This window comes from Gallus gallus, chromosome 5 (assembly GCF_016699485.2).
Source record: "Gallus gallus isolate bGalGal1 chromosome 5, bGalGal1.mat.broiler.GRCg7b, whole genome shotgun sequence".
Classification (NCBI taxonomy): Eukaryota; Metazoa; Chordata; class Aves; order Galliformes; family Phasianidae; genus Gallus; species Gallus gallus.
The window spans coordinates 15,305,120-15,325,136 of record NC_052536.1 but is presented as its reverse complement, the minus strand read 5'-3'; the positions used below and the strand labels follow the sequence as shown (position 1 = coordinate 15,325,136).

The following is a 20,017-nucleotide window of genomic DNA, read 5'->3' as shown; positions in this document are numbered from 1 at the left end:
CTGCAACATGGGGTTGTTTCAGTTCCAGATCACTGTGAGCATCCTTCCCATCTCTAATAGCTGAGGAAACTGACGTGTGAAAGTGGAAAGTGGATTGTCTGCCGTTATGCCAGAGGAGAGCAGGAGAGCTGGGGTAAAACTCAGGTGTCCCAGCTCCCTTGGCAGTGCTCCTTCCTCTGAGTCCTCGTGGCATAGGGCAAACCTTCAGCTTTGTCAGTATTGCGGGTGTTCCTGAGAAAGGGATCCTTGCGTTTTGTCTCCCACTGATTTATTTCCTGTTCACCTAGGGATGTGTTCAGAGTCTCCAAAAACATGCAAAAAGAGAAACAAAGCCTCCTTCGGCAGCTGGAGCTCCTCAGGTAAGAACAGGACTGGGGCAGATGTCAAGCCCTTGGGCACATAAGGGACAGACTTGGACCAGATTCTGCTTCTTGCTGGAGGCCATTTGAATGTCCAGCACGGTCAATGGTCAGTGTGGGGGTAGAAGTGGAGAGCTGGCCTTTTTAGTGAAGCTTGTACCCTGCTTCATTGGCAGTGCTGAGGTCTCAGTGCTGTGGGCATGCATTCAAGCAGCACTCACACGCTGCTTATTTTTCTAGGCCCAGATAGAGTTGTGCAATTTGGTCAGCTCCAGCAGGGTACAGGCTGTGCTATTTGACTGAGTAATTCCTCCAGGGGAGGAATTTAGTCTTCCCTGCTGCCTGTTAACTGAACTGGGATACATGGAAATCTCAGCATAGCCAACATTACAGAATATCTTCACTTGTGCCCCTAGTTGCCTTTCCATCTAGCTTTCAAATGTTGGTCTTTGTCCCATTTTCAACGAGGGCTTCGTTTTCTCTCTCCTGTGTCTTTCTTTGGAGCAGAGAGATGAACAAGAAACTCCGAGACGAGCGTGATACTTTTGAAGCCAAGAAGCCGGTTAGTCTAAGAAAGAAAATCCCAATTCCCAACCACCCTCCTTTCATCTGCTGCTGTTGCTGTCACCACTTGGGGGCCTCTCACATCCACGGGGGACAATGACCTGACCTCACAAGGCCTGGTGTGGTGCTTATAACAGACTTTGTGGCACCCCTGTGCCCATGCCAGAGACAAGCTCTGCTGGTTGCTCTTGCCAGCTGCCTGGCTGTAAACCAAGGCATGTTAGTTTGGGACTGTAATGCAGCTGTGTGCAGGGCTGCAGTGGGTGCTGCCTACTGCACATGCTGGGCTTGTGCTCTTTAGCCAATATTGGGCACCTGCGAGGCAGGGAGCGAAGCTGCACGAGTCCTGACAGTTGGCTGGTAAGGAAGATGAGGTCCCAGATGTGCTGCCAGCTGAGTCAGGGTGGCGGGACATGGGAGAGTTTGGGAGTTTCTCTGACCCCTTGAGCTTGTAGAAGATGTTTTCAGATATTCCTTGAGGGCAGCTCCCCATTCCTGCACGGAGGGTGCAGCAGTGAGGCATGGATCAGAGGGCTAGGGGAAAGCAGTGGGCCCCTGTACAATAAGGGCCCTGGGGAACATCCAGGACAGTCAGTACCATTTTTTGCCTTTCCTAGCATCCAAGGCAAGTACAGATATGTGATCTTTTTTTTTCAGTTCTTATTATTTTTTCATGAAAATGTCTTTTTGTTCACAAAAGTCATTGTTAAGGCTGCTCTGTATCTGTCTTGGACCCATCCCTGCTACCACGTGCCTTTCCTGGCTCTGCCACCATGCTCCCCTTGCAGATCCGGAATTAGTTGTCCTGCAGTGATGACAGACAGCAGTAGGCTGGGACAGACCTTCTGGCTGGTTTGTAAGGGAACACAAAGGGAAGTGCAGGGAAGGTGCCCAGAAAGGAGACAAAATACCCTACAGAGGAGAACCTACTGGAGAGAGGCTGGAATTCATCTTCAAGCAGAGACGTGGCTGTAGGAAGTAGCTTCTGTAACTGTTAAGGATAAAGATGAGGTACGTGTGCATGTGCTTGTGTGGCTGTGTTTCTGAAAACAGAAAGATGGTTTTTTTTTCTTTTTTGAGGCTGCCGTGTGTGTGTGTTTTTGCATGCACGTGTGCTGGAGCTTCCTCTTGGAAAAGTATCAACACAGTCACTCTCTAACGGAGCCCAGTGCAAGCAGGCAAAGAAAGCGGTGCATTCTCTTCTTTCCACGTGCAGTGCTTCAGCATTTGGGTTCCTTTGGGTGGGTGGGTGTCACATGGAGACCATGTTTCATATATGTGCCTCTGTGTGCAAAGTTTGTCTGCTTCTCCTCTCTTCTCCTTTTCCCCGCTGGAACCCACTCATGGCTGCTCTGAAACATGTCTGCTGCAGGTGGACCTATGAGAGGTCCTTGCAGAGAGCCGTAGTACAGGGGATCCACTTTCTCCCTTCTCTTCCCTGTGCTGGCACTAGGGATTGAGCAGCAGGTTGAACTCCTGCTACCACCTTTGCTGATCTGGCAGCATAACATTGGGCAGATGAGGCCTGCACTGGAATAAGTTGTTTTCCTTTGTCAGCTAGGACATCTCGTTGGCTGTTCTTGTTTCAGTCTTTAGGAAAGCTACTGTTTCCACGTGCTTGCAGAAGATCTGCTGTTCAGACTGTCCCGCTGTAAGAGGGAGAGGAAATAGCAGTCCTTCCTAGAGCAGCAAAAAGGAGAGTCCAGCCTTCTGCTTCATATCTCTAGTGGGTAACGTGATGTCTGGCAGACAGTATCAGTGCTTTCACAAGCTAAATGGAAGCTTAAGGCCTTAGTATCGTCTGTTAATGTTGGTAAGGGTTGTGTTATTTCTGTGAAATGAAGTTGTGACAAACAGTGATTCTTTCATAGCAAAGACTGAAACGGTTGGAAGGAGGAGTTGGGTTGCATGTGGCTGACAGCAAACCAGCTGCTGCTCCTTAGCACTTCTCAGTGCCCAGCTCAATGCCTTGCTCTTCGTAAGAGCTTCTGGCCTTGCCTAGGTGGGCAGACCTGGCCTCATGGCATGGGGCACACCTTTGCCATGGTGGCTAGGTCACACATAGCAACACGTGGCTATTTCTGCCTGCGTACAAACTGCTTTCGGGTGTTCCATTTTGCACCCATCTGGCTATGGAGTTATGCTCGTGTGCTGTATTTTGATAGAGGTCTTGCCCTGGATGAGCAAATTTGACATCTGCTCATTGTGAAGAGTGTTTGGGAACTTTGATTACACTAAACATGTATTTGTATTTCATCAATAAACCAGAAGATGCTTGTATTTTCTGTCCCATCTGAAATGCTTGCATACGTGCTGTTCTTGCTGTGGAATCCTTGTCATCACGTGTTGTACAGCTGCAATGTTATGTCTGTCCCTATACCATGGCTATGAAAAGTCAAATGTTCCATAAACCTGGCAGGCCAATAAAGCATGGCAGAATCGATGGCAAAATGCACCCCGTTGTTTCTCCTTTATTCCCAGGTATGTACCCTGCAGGCTGCTTCCTCTTTCAGTAGGCGGTGCAGTAGCAGATTGCCTGGGAGTCCCTTTGCTCCATAGGTGGCTTGAAGGTTGCAATTCTGCTGAACATCCAGTGAGCTGTAACTTGATTTCGTTGTTTCCATGGGTCTAGAGTGCCTTTTGAGGGAAACCGGTGGTCTCAGCACAAACCCTGAAAGCTTCTTCTTTCATCTCTGCTAGAGAACCATTGGTTGGCTGGTCCATACGTAGCCTGATACTGATGTTGACCAAACGGTCACTATGGACTTGAGATTCCTTTGCTTTGGAAGGTTTGTGGTCTGCAGTTGTGAGCCTCCTACAACATCTCAGCGCTGGGCAGCACCGTGTACATCCAGCAAGGTCACTTGCTTGTTGTCTGTATGATGCTTGAGGTGTGTGGGTTTTCCAGCTGGTTTTAAACTGATTCCTTTTCCCATGTTCTAGAAATGAAATTGCTGAACAAGGACTCTATGGGCTAGATTTCTTCCATGGCTGAAGTGTTACATAAATTACCAGTTTAATTTGTAATGTTCTTTTTCCTTTAAGCACCCAGTTGAGTGAGGCCCTCTGTGGTTTCCAGTGTATCTTTTCTTGGTGGATTGCATTGTGTAAAGCTGTTGTGGGGGTTCTGACCCACAGAGCATCTTCTTAATTTTCTGTCTTTTGAAAGGAAACTGGGGTTATTTAAGAAATAACCTTCATAGTCCTCCCCTGGGCTGTGGGCACCATGAAGGCAGGCCTGCCAGGAGCTGCCTGAAGCTGTTTGGCTGGCTCAGAACTGCTGTTGGAGGCAGGCCTGGCAGGCTGGACTCCTCATTTTTTCCCACCTCTGTTCCTAGAAATAACTTGTGAGGACGTGTACTCAGTCTGGGAGTCCAAAGATTTCTGACATCTCCCTTTTCCCAGTGCTGGATAGTGGGCACTTTGCCACACTGTCTCTTATTTTGTGTTTTTCGGGGAGCATGAACAGTTAACCAGCTTGTGTGTGAGAGAGAAGACTAGGCTTTGGCATGGATTTAGGAGAGGTTGTGGGTCAACTGCCACTCTGCCACAGGCTCTTCTGTATAGTCTCAGCAAACAGTTGTCTTTGGTGCTGAGAACAACAAAGCTGCTGTATCTGGAGGAACAGTGTTGTGAGGGAGTTGTTGCTCCTTATCCTTCTCTGGGAAACTGGTGAGCACTGGCTGTAGGAAGTGTGGGGAGGTAAGTAGGAGGAAGGCGTGGGGGAGGGTGTATGTATAAAGCAGAGCCTGTACAGTGCCCGTTGCAGAACAGTCCCCTTTCTTCCCTTTGGTGTATGTGCAGCTATGGGTGAGTACCAGAAGAGGAGAGATTCACTCTGTCTCACACAACGTCATCATAATAAAAAGATGGGTGGGGAAAGAGAATCAGCTGTGTATCACGGTAGCAAACAAGCCACAGAAATAAAAGCTCTGGCTGGCAGAGGAAGACTGCAGTTTGGGTCACCAGCATTACTGAAGGGTTTTGTTGCAGAGGGGAAAGCAGTGTCGGCGGTGCTTTCTTGCATCAGCTAAATGAGCTGAACTGACAAGAGCAAAATCCTGTGCTTGCCTCTGTTTGAGCCTTGCCTGTGGGGCTCCAGCCCCGTGTTCCCAATGCAAGTTGAACTGGGGCTGGCCAGGTTCCTGGGCTGTAATGACATTCTTCAACCCTTCTCTTTTCAACTTCCAGGCACCTCAGAGCAAAAAGCCCCTCTTGAAGAAAGGGTCAGTGCTAGGCAGTTACCTGCTGGACGACAAGCCGGTCAAACGGTTAGATGGGCATCTGTGTTGTGTCCGTGGTGTCATTCTGTGCCCGCTGGAACACTCTGTCAGTCAAACTGTGTCCCTTGTCTGGTTCCATGCCTCGGTGCTATCTGTCTGTCTGTGGGAACATGGGGGAGATAAAGCTCGACTGTTGGCACGAGGTGGTGTGGGCTCAGCGTGAAGCTCAGGATGTTACTGTTGGTGAACTTTCCTGTGATGGTGGCCCTCATCTAGGAGTGTCTGTGGGACAGGAGGCAAGCAGGCTGCCTCTGGGCCGGGCAGCTCTGTTAAAATGCCTGGATCATCTCCCAAGTGTGCTGTTCCTCCTCAGGCAGAAACCCTGTCTGTTGGTGCCTCGTGCCAGAGCTTGTGTCCCTGGGGCGTGGGAGAGGGCAGGACTTGCACAAGGCTGGTGTTCTCTCCAGCAGCTGAAAGCCCTGAGGAGAAGGCCCAGCTCCAGGTGGGTCCGTCCTGCCCATCTGCCTCCATACCTCTGCAAATGCTCACCTGACACACCAGGCCTTCTGGCCAGCCAGGACAGACAACCTTTTCTGTGTGGCCTATGCCTTTCTTTGCCACTCTATGTGCAGACAGTGCAATGTTTTCCACAGCCACGTGTGCATGCTTGCCTCAGCTGTGCTGGCATTAAGCATTGGCCGTTGTAAACTATGTGCCATAGATGCCTGTACTGGCCAAAAGCCTGGTTCCTCAAAGAGGCCAGCTACTGAGCAGCTATTTCTTGCAAAGATGCTGCTAGTGGCTGCTGGCACAAACCAAATAGGAAGGCTTAATAAAAACAGAAGTCTGGCAGGAGAGTTTTTGTTGGTTCTGTCTCAATGCTGTCATACCACGTTGCTTGAGACACATGAATAAACTGCATTAGAGATGGAATCGCTTCAGAAAGTCTTGTGTTTATATCCCTTTTTTTTTTTTTCTCTCTTCCCTGAAGAGGCTTTTGAGCTTCAGCCCTCCATTTGCAGCTAATTCTACTGGCCCTGGGAGATGGGGACTGATCCCCAGAGCCTGAGCCCAGGAGGATGTGTCTGTCTGTGCTGCACAGGGAGAGGTCCCACCTGCCCAGCTCTGGCCTGGCATGCGAGGCAGAGGCAGGGAGGATGGCCAGGGATGTGAGCACCATCTAACAGAAAAAAGGGCAGACTTGGTAGCAGGTGAATCTTGCAGCCTTGGTGAGGTGTAGCCACTAGAGAGTCGTTGCCTTGATTCCTGCACTAGTAGCAAGGGAAAAAGATTGCATGGAGAGGTGGGATGTGCTGCCTCTATGCAGTGACTGCAGTAAGCCTTTCTTCTCTCCTTCCAAATGGAATCTGGTGGTCAGTAAAAGTATTGGAGATCTCGCATGGATAAAACCTTTGAGTTGTGAGTCTTCTCACTCTCTTCTAGTTCTTTAACCACAAAAAGCCAAGGCAGACCAAAGACAATTCCTTGCTCCTTGGTCATGATTGCAGCAGTTTGAGTTTGCTAAGTCTGCTCCTCCACTTACCATATACAGCTGCTGAACTGTGCAGCAGCCTTGTTTGTGTGGTCAGCTCAAGCACCCTGAGCAAGTGTGCTTGCTGCAGTTTGTACACCTGTGGCAGACAGGACTGTCAGCAGAGGGCAGTAACATGCGTGCTTGCTGCATGCTACATCTTAAGGGTAATTGGCCCCCACTCTCCTTCCTGCAGCCCAAACCTTTTTCACTAACCTGCAAACCTTTGTTATATTAGCATTGTATTTTTTAAATCTTTTTTTCTGTTGCCACCTGTGTATACTTTGCCTCATTTCCCAGTACTGGGAAAAATCCAGAAGGTGGGAAATTTTCTGTTAAAATGAATGAAATACGTGTCAGCACATGAGCACAGCATAGCTCCAGGGATCTCTTTTCTCCCAGGGGTGTTGTTGATGCCTTAGTCACGGGGAGCAAATGCGTGAGGTAACATTCCTGCAAGTGTTGCGTATGCACTAATTGAGTCATACTGGGTGTTTTGGGAATTTGCAACCCCTTCCTCCTTCTCTTCCCCCGCTTCCAAACCCCACTGTGGTGCCTGTGGGCTTCAATACAGACAACTGGCCTCTGCGGACCTTCCTGTCACCTTCCCAATGGATGTGGCAATGGAGGAACCCAACAGGAAGAGCTGCAAATACTTCTCAGGCAATGGGACGTGGCTGAAGACAGGAGAAGGAGACAGAACGAACTTTGCAGAGAAGAACAGAGACCAAGAGAAGTGGTCAGTGAGAGCAGATGCTGAGAAGCTAAAGATGGCTTTGAAGAGTGACGCTGACTGTAGAAAAAGTGCAGATGGGTTGGATGATGCTCCACTGTCTCCTAGAAGGCAGCCAGTTGGCACTGAAACCAGGGTGAGTCTGAGTACTTAGTGTGCAGCTTCAAACACCTGCTAGTGGGGGCTTTTCCCATGTAACTGCAGCTCCATAGATTTGTAGTACATTTCCTGTTTTGTTTTGGTTTTTTTTGTGTGTGATTTAATACCTAAATGAAACCACAGTCTGTGACTGGGCTTTTATAAACTGCGTCTCTTTCTTGCATTGTAGCTCCAAGTGCTGGAACCTGCCAGTTGTTGCCCCGATCGTATCTTCAAAGTTGTGTTTGTGGGGAACTCTGGCGTTGGTAAGAGTTCCTTCATCCATCGCTTCTGCTATGACAGGTTCTTGGCTGATCTCAATGCAACTATCGGTAAGAAATAGGGTTCCAAACTCATCTGACTGAGGAGGATGAGGAATTTGGTCTGGAAGGGGTTGTTTTTGTTTTCTGTCACTTTAATCCAGACATCTTCTAGCTCTTAACCTGAATGAAGGTTGAGGAGGTGATCCTCTGCCTCTACTTGACCCTGGTGAGACCACATTTGAAGCACTGTGTCCAGTTCTGGGCTCCTCAGTTCAAAAAAGACAGGAATTTCCTAGAAGGAATCCAGTGGAGGGCCACAAAGATGATAAAGAGCCTGGAGCATCTCCCTTATGAGGGAAGGCTGAGCAACCTGGGTCTGTTCAGCCTGGGGAAAAGAAGACTGAGGGGGGATCTGATAAATGTCTATAAATATCTGATGGGAGGTGGGAGACAAATTGATGAGTCCAGGCTCTTCTCAGTGGTGTGTAGCAGTAGGACGAAGAGTAATGGCCTAAAACTTGAACACAGGAAGTCTCATACGAACATGCGGAAGAACTTTACAGTAAGGGTGACAGAGCACTGGAACAGGTTGCCCAGAGAGGTTGTGGAGTCTTCTTCTCTGGAAATATTCAAGGCCTGTCTGGATGCTTACCTATGTGATCTATTGTAGGGTACCAACTTAATAGGAGGGTTGGACTTGATGATTTCTTGAGGCCCCTTCCAGCCCCTGCAGTTCTGTAAAGTCGGTGCCTCTTCCAGCTTTGAGTCAGTCTGGCAGTTTTCCTGCACTAGCGTTGATCTTGCTCTTGTTACCTCCCTGACAGGTATTGATTACCAGGTGAAGAGTCTGATGGTGGACAACACCCAAGTTGCTTTACAGCTGTGGGATACAGCTGGACAAGAAAGGTAAAGGATAGACTCGTGAGAGTGATAATTCTTGGCAGAGGGGCAATGCCATCTTTGGTGATGGCTCCTCATTTGAAATCCTCCAGTTTGAAAAGCATGGGCCGTCACAAGAAGATGTCATCAGCACTGTTAGAGAAGATCAGAGTAGCAGAGGACACGCTTAATATTCATCTACAGTACTACTAGAAATGAAGGCCCACCACAACCTCATGTAATTTATACTTGATGTAGAATGTACTTTGAAGCTTAGGTTCAGAGGCATTTTCAAGGAGGTTGTTAACCACAGAACCTGGCAAAAATAAGTGTAGGGTATTTAATGCTAAATATGGTATGGGACCAAGCCTTGAGGAGGCAGCTGAAGTCATGGAAATATTAAAATCCTGAGCTGTGCCAAGAGAGTAGGGACGCTGCCTGCCTCAGTCAGGTAAATCATACAGACTTTTGGGAAATGCACTAAGTAGGGTTTTCTACTGCAAGGCAAACTTCCAAACTCCGAATTCATGCTGAAGAAATAATGATTTCTATTTCGAAAGACTACTCTGTTGTTGTTTGTTTTTTTTTTAGTGCTGTAGCCGAATGGGAAGTCTTCATGACATTAAATGAGACACTTCTTTAAGACCAGGTTGCATTAGAGGCCAAACTCAATATGTTTGTCTCTGCAGAAGGACAACGTGCCTCTGAAGTATTAGCAGGTCTTAGGTGTGTACTTGGAAGAAAGAACTTGGCTCAGTGCTGATACTGAGTAGGAAGAAACCAAAAGTTTTCTTACTTCTAGAGAGATATAAATTACTTCTAACTGGATGTGTACAACTGAATATCCTATGATAGATAGAGGAGCTTCTTGTGCAGGGGAGAACTCCTTAGTGATTCCCCTGAGTCTGGTTCATGCTATATTTGACATTCTTTTCTGGAGCATCTAGCATGTCCTGTATTTCCAGAGGTGCGTCTTGACTGCCAAAGATACAGTCTGTACTTTCTCAGCTGGGGTGGCTGCCAGAATGGCATGCTCTGGGTGCAGTGAGACAGTACAGGCTTCGGGCAATCAGCTGAAGAGTTCAGGAGGGTCACTACTAGCTGCAGGTTTTCTTGGCTCTTAATAGGAGAGCTTGTTAGCCTGTGCAGGGTGGAAATTCACAGCTGTCTAGTGAGATCTTGGTACTGACGCTGCATTTATTTCCATCAGTTTGCAGGCAATATGACGACACGGCCTTATGACAAACTGAGGCTTTAAGCTTTTTTTTTTGTTTATTTTAAATTGGAATTTATTCCCAAGATACAAGTCTGCGGTTCTAGCAGGAACCCACGGGACAATGTAGATGTCTGGTGGGAATTTCACCTGGAAATTGTTTCTAACATCTGAATTTATGCATGACAGAATTGCTTTATAGATTTAAAATTGGGGTTGGACTGTATTGATGCTGAGATCTTAATTGCAGTTTTAGCAGCACCGGGGCAGACATTACGCACCTAGTTTATTCTGTGCTACAGCTTAATCTACAGATTCTTCCAGACTGCAGAAAAAAGTTCATGTTCCTGCTCTCTTAGCACCATGCGTTTGGAAACACTCCTTACTCATGGCTGCCTGGCCGGCTGCACAGATGGGCTCTGAAAAGCCCAAGGATTTAACTGAATTGTCACCAGTCTGTTCGCCAGCTCCAAGGGATGCGTCTCATGCACGGGGGCTGCCAGGCCTTGCAGGGAGCACTAGAAGCCAGATGATCACGTTTTGTTTCACGTCATTACACCATCGTGGTTCTGAGAGTGCCTTTGGTTTTGTTGGGGCTCAGGTTCCGGAGTATCACCAAGCAGTATTTCCGGAAGGCAGATGGGATTCTGGTGATGTACGACATTACGGCCGAGTGCTCCTTCACGGCAGTGCGGAACTGGATGAGCAGCGTCCAGGTGAGAGTGGGCCTTTCTATTGCTGGCAGAGCTGCCTGTGCCTTGCTCTGGTCTTGCTCTGATGGCCTGTCTGGGAGCAATATTCCTGGGGGCCTCAGGAGGTCCTTGGGAAGATGGATGCACAAAGCAGATGTTAAGGGTGCTGCCTGTGGTAGTGTGTATGGAACCAGGGGCTTGTTGAAGGTACGATGGCAGCCCATTAAATGAAGAGGGACATTTCTATGGCAGAAAGTAGTGGAGCCTGCCAAAACAGTGGTATGTGTAAGTAGCTGGTATGTGCTGGCAACATCTCAAACAGCAGTTGTTACCCCTATGCTCAGGTGAGGAAATCTCCTGGTATCTGATCTGTGTGCAGGAAAGAGATGTGGCCCTGGTGCACCTAAGGCTCAGATCTGCAGCACGTACAGCACTTCCCACAACCACATCTGACTCCGTTTGAGTCTTCTAGATGACGCTCTAGAAATAGCTTATACTGGAAATAGCTTATACTAGAAATAGCTTGGTTTTTTCTTCATTTGCTGTAACTGTAACTGTTGATTTTCGTTTGTTTGTTTTCCTTTGTTGACTGTCTATCAATAGTACAGTAATTTCCCCTCCTTTTTTAATTTCCAAATTCTAAACAAAAAGATTTCTTCTGTGGCTTATGTCTGAGGCTAAAATACCTCTGTATCATTTAAATACGTTGTGTACAGGTGGCTCAGAGTTGTAGGGGAAGTGTCAAGAGTGGTTTTGCTTTGAGATCATGTTGAGTGTCAAAAAACAAGTCCTAAATTGAAGGAATAAGCATAGGGTGGAGCTTTCTAGCACTGTACATTTTACAGGCCTGCTGTGAAGCTTATCTATTTCTCTAGACTTCAAAAGATCAAAGGTTAAGATTTTTCCAAACTAGCCTCTGGAAATTAGGCTCCTTTCAGGTGGGTTAGACTGAGCACACAGAAAAACAAAGCTGTACAAAAAAGATTACAAAATCTGTAACTTTTAATAATCTCTCATCTTTTCTTTCTCTCATCTTAGAATTTTTCTTGCTTTGAAACCTCAGCTGTTCAGGTACTGCAAGTACTCCAGAACAGTCAAATTTGGAGATAACTCAAAGCCTTATTCTGCAGCCTTACTGCGACGATGCTCTAGTGGAACACAGGGGGAGTTTCAACTAAGATAATGGGCTCCAGGAGCTGCGTAGGAATAACAGATAGCACAGAGACCCTATGTCAGCATTGGTAGCCACTTACAGTGCTTTTCAGAAAGTGATGGTTGAGTTTAGGATAGCACATCAGATGAATAGTATCACATGCACACCAAAAAAGTTTTAACTGAAGAAGTCCTGCCTAGTCTTAAATGTAATTCACCCCATTAAGCTGTTGGACTTTGTCGTCTTATTTCCCAGAGAAGAACTTCTTCCCTGCCTTTCCTCTCTCAGCATTCCAGCTGTACACACCAACCATCTGAAATATATTCCCATGGTTTAAGCTTCCTTTACAAATCCCTGGGGCTGATTGAGGAATAGCCCTTAAATGAGCTTAAAAAGCATTTTTCTTTTTTTGGCAGTTCCTTCAGGGACGCTAATCCTGCTGCCACTGAAGTCAGTGGCAACGCTCTTGTTTTGTGTGATCCAAGGAATTTCTGTCCCTCAGCTGAGTCTCTAGGGTGTTTTGCTCTGTTTCTTTTGCAGGAGGGCATTGAGGATGGAGCTGTGGTTTTTCTGCTTGGAAATAAAATGGATACCGCAGGGAGAGAGACTCGGAGTGTACCCAAGATGGAGGGAGAAAGGCTGGCGAAGGTGAGTCTCTGTGCTCTCCTGCTCTGCTTGCTCTACAGCCTCCCTCCAGCTGTGAGCTGGACTGGTCGAGAGCTCTTCTTGAAGCCATTTCCCAGTATGGTACTTTCCCTCTCAGCCCTCACTCTGATACAAACGTGTACCGATGTTCCTCTGGTACCTGCCTGGCCTCCTCCCTGGCTGCCTCTATTTGTGTGCCTGCTGCTACCTTTATCCTCTCATCCCTGGGGGTCCTGTGGGGAGGGGACAGGGTTTCAGAAGTTCTCCCCATCTTTGGGACTTTGCAGTACAAAGGTAAGGCAGTCCACTTATCCCAAAGGGATGGTGTTTCTTCCTAAACACCTCCCACTTGTTACCTTTTGGGCACTCTGTCTGGGCCTTCAGTTGCTGAAAGTGCATCTCATGTTCTGGCAAGGTGGGTACAGCAATAGCAGCTACGTTGCTGGCCCCACGTGCTGCCAGCAGAGTTTCTGGTGGCAAGGTGAGTCAGTGCCCAGGGGTGTGTATGTATGAATGCTGGGGGAGAGCTGGCAGCTGACGTTGGTGCTTCCTGTGTTCTTTGGCAGGAATACAAGGCTGTCTTCTATGAGTGCAGCGCTATGACTGGCTATAACATCATGGAGCCCATGCTGCACATGGCCAGGTTAGTGATGCGAGCAGTCAGTCTGGGGTATTTCCCCAGCTGTAGATCACTGGTGGGCTCTCCTAGGGAACGGGCAAGAAGAAATGCTGTCAGATGTTGACTTCTTGCTGTGTCAATAAAAAGACCTGGAGCAATAGGCTCTTCCCCACTGACTCCAGGGCCCTGTCTTCTGTGGCTGGAGAGTACCAAGCATAGACTGGATGTCATCACATGCAAATCTTCCTTTGGCAGAGCTGGCTGCTGAGAGATCAAGGGTTTAACTTGAATATTTCATCACAAAACTTTGTGTGCTATCCCAAATTTAACTTGGTGGGCTATTGCAAATTTTAAGTTGGCACTTTCAATTTGAAATCTACATGCATCTCTAGGGAGCCGTTCATCCATACAGAATGTGATGTTTTGGAAGTAGTATTTTTACTGCTAAGGACAAGGAAGAATAAAACACATTATAAAGCTGAAGGAAGTTTGCATTAACATTTTCGGTTTTTTGAAAGAACTTGTGTTTGTTTGGTTTTTTTTTTAAAAGCCTTTGAAATCTTGTAAGAAAAATATCCTTGTTTTTTTTATCTCTTCCCCTCCTGCTGTATCACCTCTGTTAAGCTCACAGCAGGACTTAGGCGTTTATTAACTGTGATGATTTAAGTAGATAAATCTCGCCTCCCATAGCACGTGCTTTCAATGTGCTTTATTACCCTGCTGCTGCCAGGCATTGCCCAGAGAAGTGAAGTGAGCAGCCTGAGATTCTACCATCAGTGCTGGAGCTTGGAAACAAGTCGCAGGCCACTCGTGTCCAATCTGGTGTTCTGACTACACCATGCTGTCTGTGTGCAGTTCCTTTCTGTTTCCTTGGAAATTCATGCTCTTTTTCTGTGTGCGGTTTATCTTGTTCAGCTCCCAGAGACAGCCCAGTCACTTTTTACAATCCTAAACAGCCCTGACTGATGGGAGAGCAAAGGGCACAGTCAGATGCCACTGCAGGAAGAGCTGAGTGGTTCGATTTTGTTCTTGATCTGTGCTGCTTGTTCCAGGTTGCTGACAGCACAAGAAGACAGGCAGAGGGAGAATGCCCTGCAGCTGGAAGATGTCAGGAGGAAAGGGTGCTGCACATAAAGAACATCGGTATGTCAGCAAGAGCCAAGTGTCGGCACTATTTCATGAAGCTGGGATTCCTTCTGAGCAAGTTGAACCTGATGGTATCAGGTCTGCAGAGATTTAGGGAAGCTGCAACTTTTCCCCATCTGGGAACTTCAAGGCACTAAATCAGGGCAGAATGTGCATAAGATCTGTACTGTTCCCTTCCCCACCTGCATGTCCAGGCCTGGTCATTTGAGGCCTCTGATTTCTTGGGGGAATTTGGCAGGCCTTAGCAAATGGCACAAACCGGGTCTTCTGGCCAGAGGCATCGTTTCCATGTAAAACGATGAAGTCTTGTTCCTTTAGTTTCTGGCAAAAAGATGGTCTAGCAGCAGAGGGGAGGACGCAGTGGGTGATGTGTTAAATTGATTATTTTAGTGTAAGAAATAAAGAGATGATTTTAAATTTGGGCTAACTCTAGGTAGTGAATCCTTCTCTCTCTAAGAGCAGCAGCATCTTGGTTCTATAACAGCAAAGCCCAGGTGGCAGCCTGCTGAGGTAGATAGGGAAGACTTTGCCTGTTCTTGTAAGATCTGGATCAGGCTCTGCACTTGGTGGGAAATCTGGTTTGACTTGCCAAGATTGCAGATAACTGATTCCATATGTGGATATAGCATGAACTGCTAAAACCATTAATCCCACTAGCTTTCTTCACTGTGTTACCCTAATGAACTTTGCCACTCTCCTTGCTGTACTGTTCACAGAACATAGAGCAGTTGCCCTGAGACTCACAGGCGACTGTTGTGCAGTTAGGTGTGGACATATCCGCGGTACTGAAACGTGCCCACCCTGCTGGCCTGAAAGCAGAGCTTTGAAATGTACTTGGGCTGGAAGCATGAGGCAGCTGCCTCAGCTGCAACAGGTACATAGTGAGATTTTTGCTTTCGCAGTGACCTTGTGCAATAACCCCAATTTCCTTATGAAGGGCCTCAGCAAGAAAAGGGCTACACCTATTCCTGTTAGGAAGGAGCTTGTTTTCCACCATGGAGTGGTGTAAAGCAGAACGAGAAGTGATGGCTGAGGTAGGAACTGGCCCCACAAGCACATCTCTCAGCTACCTTGGCTCTGCATAGCTGCTGCTGTGCCTGGGCGTGAAGAGCCTTTCTTTCTCTGTTTTGTAGCTCAGTAGTTTTTAAAGCTTTGTGGGTTTCTCCTTGAACCTATTTTTTACATGTCTTTGAAATCTTGGGCACAATATGTGATACTGCAGCTAGGAAACAGTTCTCCAACCCTCAGCATAGGCAAGGCCTGTATTTATCCACTCTTTCCTCTCATGGGGATAAGGCGATTACTCTGGTTCCAAATATCTGTTTACTGCACAAATTTTTCTGGGAATATTCCATGCAGGAAATGTGTTCTGAGTCACCTACTGCATTACACAGTCTTTCCGTGGTTCCTCCCAGTGCCATTTACTTCTGGTAGGAAAGAGGAAGCTTCTCTCCAGAAGTGCCAGATTCCTGACTTAAAGGAATAGCTAAAAGTACGAAGTGTCTGCTCAGTCCTTACTGCTGACTGTGGTTCTTGCTGTTGTACAGCTGGTGGTTTTAACTGTACAAACTGACGGGGAAGCAGTACGTTAGAAGAGGTCCTGAAGACACTAGGGCTGCTGGTTTTGAGCTTAAGGTAACACCAGCAGTGCCGCCGGTGAAACTGCTAGTGTGTGCAAGAAAGGATGTTTGGGAAGTGAAATCTCTGTTCTTGGAAAACACAAACCTTTAGGCTGCCCTGTACCAGGTGATTGCCCAAATGCGAATGTGGATTTTGTGCATTCTAACCAATGTGACCATGAAGGAGCACAGACACTGTCACCTGCTAAATCAGTACAACTCACTAGCTGACTTGGAGGAGCTGCTGTCAACGATTCATTTGCAACGTGCTCCAGTTATAGGTTAGTAAGGACTGGCAATGAGAATTGACATCTTAAGTCTGGACACATCAGTAACGCCAACGTTTACTTACATGCAACAGCATGCTGGGCAGGACTTTGTAAGCTGCAGCAGAAGAAGAGCACGGTATCTAATCTGCTAACCTGGTTTGAGTGTGCAGCTCCCACACTGTGTAAAAAGCACATGAAAGATAAAGGAGGAAAATATACCTGGCACACAAGTACCATACGGTATGCGGTAATTACCTTCCTCAGCACTCGTACTGCAACAGGAGGAACTACCACGTGTTTGTTTTTTGTTTGTTTTTGGTTGGTTGTTCTTAATGTTTAGTCTTAAGGATGTTTTCTAAGTGGGCAAGCAGGGTGCAGGCAATAAAGAAATAATGTCTTGCAAATGTTTGTGTTGAAGTTTTTTTTCAGGAGTTGCAAGAGATTCAGCCTCACTTGGTTTAGTTGCCTGCTGCAGCATGTAGTGCTCGGGAAGGGTTGAGAAGTCTGTTCCTGGTGGTGGTACATATAGGAGACTTGTAAGTAATAAGCAAGGAGGGAGTGGATGAGAAACCCTTGCTTCCAGAGAAGCACAGGAGCAATTCATCCGCTGTCTTATTTTTTCTCTTTAAAGCAGCCAGAGCCTGGATGATCAGGGAAAGCAGAGCAGGGGGAACCAAGGAGATGCTTCCCCGGAGTCTGGGGCCAATGTAGAGCTTCCAAACACGGCACATTGTCTCCTTGTATGTATGCTTGTAGAACCAGACATATTTAATAACACTCACGCATCCTGTTCACCAGAGTTAGGAATTTCATAGCTCTTAGTCCTTGTACCCTATATTTATTTTGATATGTCAGTGGCTTATCCATAGCTCTGGCCACGGAAATTATTACTCGTTTTCCTTGCTATAAACAAACAGCACGAGAAGTAGTGCACTATAACTTTTTTTTAGCAGGAACAGGATGAACTTTTGTTTTGCCTGTGATAAAGTGGCACAGAGGTGGTGCGCTTGGACAGCAGTAAGCACTAAGGTGTGTTTTATACTGGATGGCGTGATGGTTTTTTGTTGGTTTTCTGGACAGTATTTACATTTCCTATTGGAAGACCCAGATACTCACAACCAACAGAAGCAGAAGAACCCTTGACTCTGTGTATGCACTTCTCTGTAACAACTAAAACATCGGTGTGGAATCACTGCTATTTTCATGAAAAAAAGTCCAAAACACAGCACCATACCAGCTACTATGAAGACAATTAATGAAATTCCAGCCAAAACCAAGACAGTGTGGGAATTTCTCCTGTTGCTAAATGGAGATCCTGAAGCCACACTCTTCAAGTGACTGTTGGAAACTCCAATATAAACAAAAAGCAAATAACAGGGATATCCTGAGGTGGTATGAGATAATGAATGAAAAACAGACTGCCTGAGGGCTTATTGCTGCACCGCATTGGCTGCAGTCTCTTAGTGGACCGGTGATTTTTTTGTACGTAATCTATAAAGAAAGTACACTTTTTACAGCCTGGAAGCCTATCCTGGCACATGCAGCAGTGCAGCTGTGTATACAATCAGACTAAGAGCAAAGAAGAAAAAAAAACAGCTGCTCTGACAAGTCCCCAGAGTCCCACAGAGCTCTTGCACACAGGCAAGGGGACCCTGCTTTGCCTTGAGTTTCACTCATCTCTTTCATGTTAATATGCTAAGGATAAACATAACAGGATTAGCCTGACAACATCTCTTTAGCAGGCCAAAATAGGGATGAAGAGAGAGCACTAAGCCGTGGTGCTAAGTTTAAAGCTTTCCCACGGGACAGATGAAGGAATCGCAAAGGCCTTGGATGTTTGTTTGTTTCTACTTATGACTGTGATAGGTGAGACACGGGGGGGAAAGCTCGGGGAATAATATATAACATTGCTAGAAAACCCTTGTAAGAGGACAGATGAGGATCCTGATTCTCTGCTATTTTAACACTGTCACTTCTGCTTGAACATGTTAGAGACATGACAGCATCTTCCACCCATCTCAAGTGCAACCTTCTTGGGGCTGGAGGCTCAGTGGGGTTGACCCAGAGTGCCTGGAAAGAAACTGGGCAATGCAGGATCCCGCTTGCGAAGGCTCATCATCGATCAGTGATAAAGCACGTGCACCCAGCTTTTGGCTGTGGCTTTATGGAGTGCCTTTGCTCTTTCCAGGCAAGCTTGTTCTTGAGGTGCTGCTCATAGGAATTTCACAACTGTGTAGTGGCTCACCAGTTGCCCTAGAGCCACTTTATTCCAGCAGCTTAAACTCCAAGAGGTCCCTCCACATACATTTAATCAGTTCCTTTGGGTCTCTCCTGGATTATTTTCTGTTCTATTACCCTCTACTGTTCGTATGTTTTTCTCTCTTTTTACTTCTTAATTACTTAGTCCATATATAAAACAAATACTTCATGTCTGGGTATAGATGTATTTTGGAACTCAAGCTATATACCTTTAACTACTTTATTTGAAAATCTCTTGGCTCCAGTAGATCCATGGTACTGCAGCTCAGCACTTTGGTAGCTCGTTGAGCTGCTGTCAGTCTGCTCATTACTTATCTGCCTGTTAATGAGCCATGCTGAAATTTCAGTTGGTGCAGCTACAATAATCTGGCTCCAGACTCCTCAGGCCCCCAAGGCACACTTTAGACATCTCAAGCCAAGCAGTTTAATGTGGCCTGATTCTGCAAACAGAAGATTAGCTGCATGCTTCTTTTGAAGTGAATAAGCCACAGTAGAACCAGACAGATAAAATTAATTGTTTTTCAAGGTAAAGATATATCTAATTAAATGTTTACAGAGGTTGCATTTGTGCAGTTCTGGGCAGAGGTGGCGGTGGTGGCTCCTACAGGTGAGCACTGAAACAGCAAAGTGCTGCAGTGCAAATCCCTGCATGATGCGACCGTGCTGCTGGACTTCTGCATATTCCTGAGGGACTGGGGGAAAAGGGGGTGCTGTGGTATAGCTCACATTTGTCTGCAGGCTTTCCTTTTTCTTGCCCTGCCCAGCTCTGTGTGAAGCAGGCTGTTCTCTGCTGGTTTTGGTTTAACACAGCCCCTGTTCTTTGAACGTGTCCCTTCCCTCTGACTCACTGCGAACTGGATGATGGTGAACATCATTAGAACAAAACTGCTGTGAAGTGAGCCTCTCTCCTAGCAGTCCATACAGAACTTCTTAGGCTGCCTATCTTGATCTCTTGCCTTAAAAAAAAAAAAAAAAAAAAAAAAAAAAAAAGTGCTATCAGTTTACTAATTGCTTTACTCATGGGAAAGGATGAAGAAGAAGAGGAGGCTCGGGGGAGACCTTATCTCTTTCTACAATGACCTGAAAGGAGGTTGTAGTGTGGTGAGGGTCAGCCTCTTCTCCCAAAACAGTGATAGGATGACATGGAATGGCCTCAAGTTGTGCCAGGGGAAGGTTCAGGTTGGATATTAGGAAACATTTCTTAGAAAAAGTGGTGATGCAGTGGCACAGACTGCCCAGGGAGGTGTACCAGGAGAGGGTGGATGTGGCACTGAGGGATGAGCTCAGTGGGTATGGTGGGGGTGGGCTGGGAGTTGGACTTGGTCATCTTAGAGATCTTTTCCAACAGAAATGATTCTATGAAGTGACTGGGAAGAGGGGTCCCTAGTTAAGTCACAGTAGTGGCCAACACCCAGTTGGCCCTCAGCTGGCCTTTTCCCTCGCTCTCTGCTCAGCTCTCATCCCTTCCCAGCCAGCCCTAAAAAACTGTGAAGACCGCTCAGTCTCTGAGAGGTGCAGGTGGGGTCTCCCTCCCCACAGATCCCAGCGGGGGCTGCTAACTGCGGTATCTGGACTGAAGTTGAAATGAGGTAATGGAAGGATGAGGCAATGTGCCAGTCAGGGCTTGATCTCGATGTGCAGGATGTCTCCTGGAAAGATCTTTAACCAGCAGCTCTGACGCCTCTAAAAAGGGAAAGGCTTGGAAAAAAAGA

The 20,017-nt window shown here is 46.8% G+C and overlaps 1 protein-coding gene across 2 annotated transcripts in view; it reads left to right on the top strand.

Moving 5' to 3' along the window:
• Positions 1-16,450, top strand: part of EFCAB4B (EF-hand calcium binding domain 4B) — a 42,177-nt gene extending 25,727 nt beyond the window's left edge. For both annotated transcript variants that reach the window (XM_040701685.2, XM_040701682.2), the window contains 10 exons: positions 288-359; positions 867-921; positions 5,115-5,194; positions 7,252-7,546; positions 7,739-7,880; positions 8,636-8,717; positions 10,505-10,619; positions 12,289-12,396; positions 12,960-13,036; positions 14,065-16,450. In XM_040701685.2, the coding sequence (XP_040557619.1) occupies positions 288-359; positions 867-921; positions 5,115-5,194; positions 7,252-7,546; positions 7,739-7,880; positions 8,636-8,717; positions 10,505-10,619; positions 12,289-12,396; positions 12,960-13,036; positions 14,065-14,146 (1,108 nt within the window). In that variant the 3' untranslated portion in view covers positions 14,147-16,450. The remainder of the gene's footprint in view (positions 1-287; positions 360-866; positions 922-5,114; positions 5,195-7,251; positions 7,547-7,738; positions 7,881-8,635; positions 8,718-10,504; positions 10,620-12,288; positions 12,397-12,959; positions 13,037-14,064) is intronic.
• Positions 16,451-20,017: the final 3,567 nt, after the last annotated feature.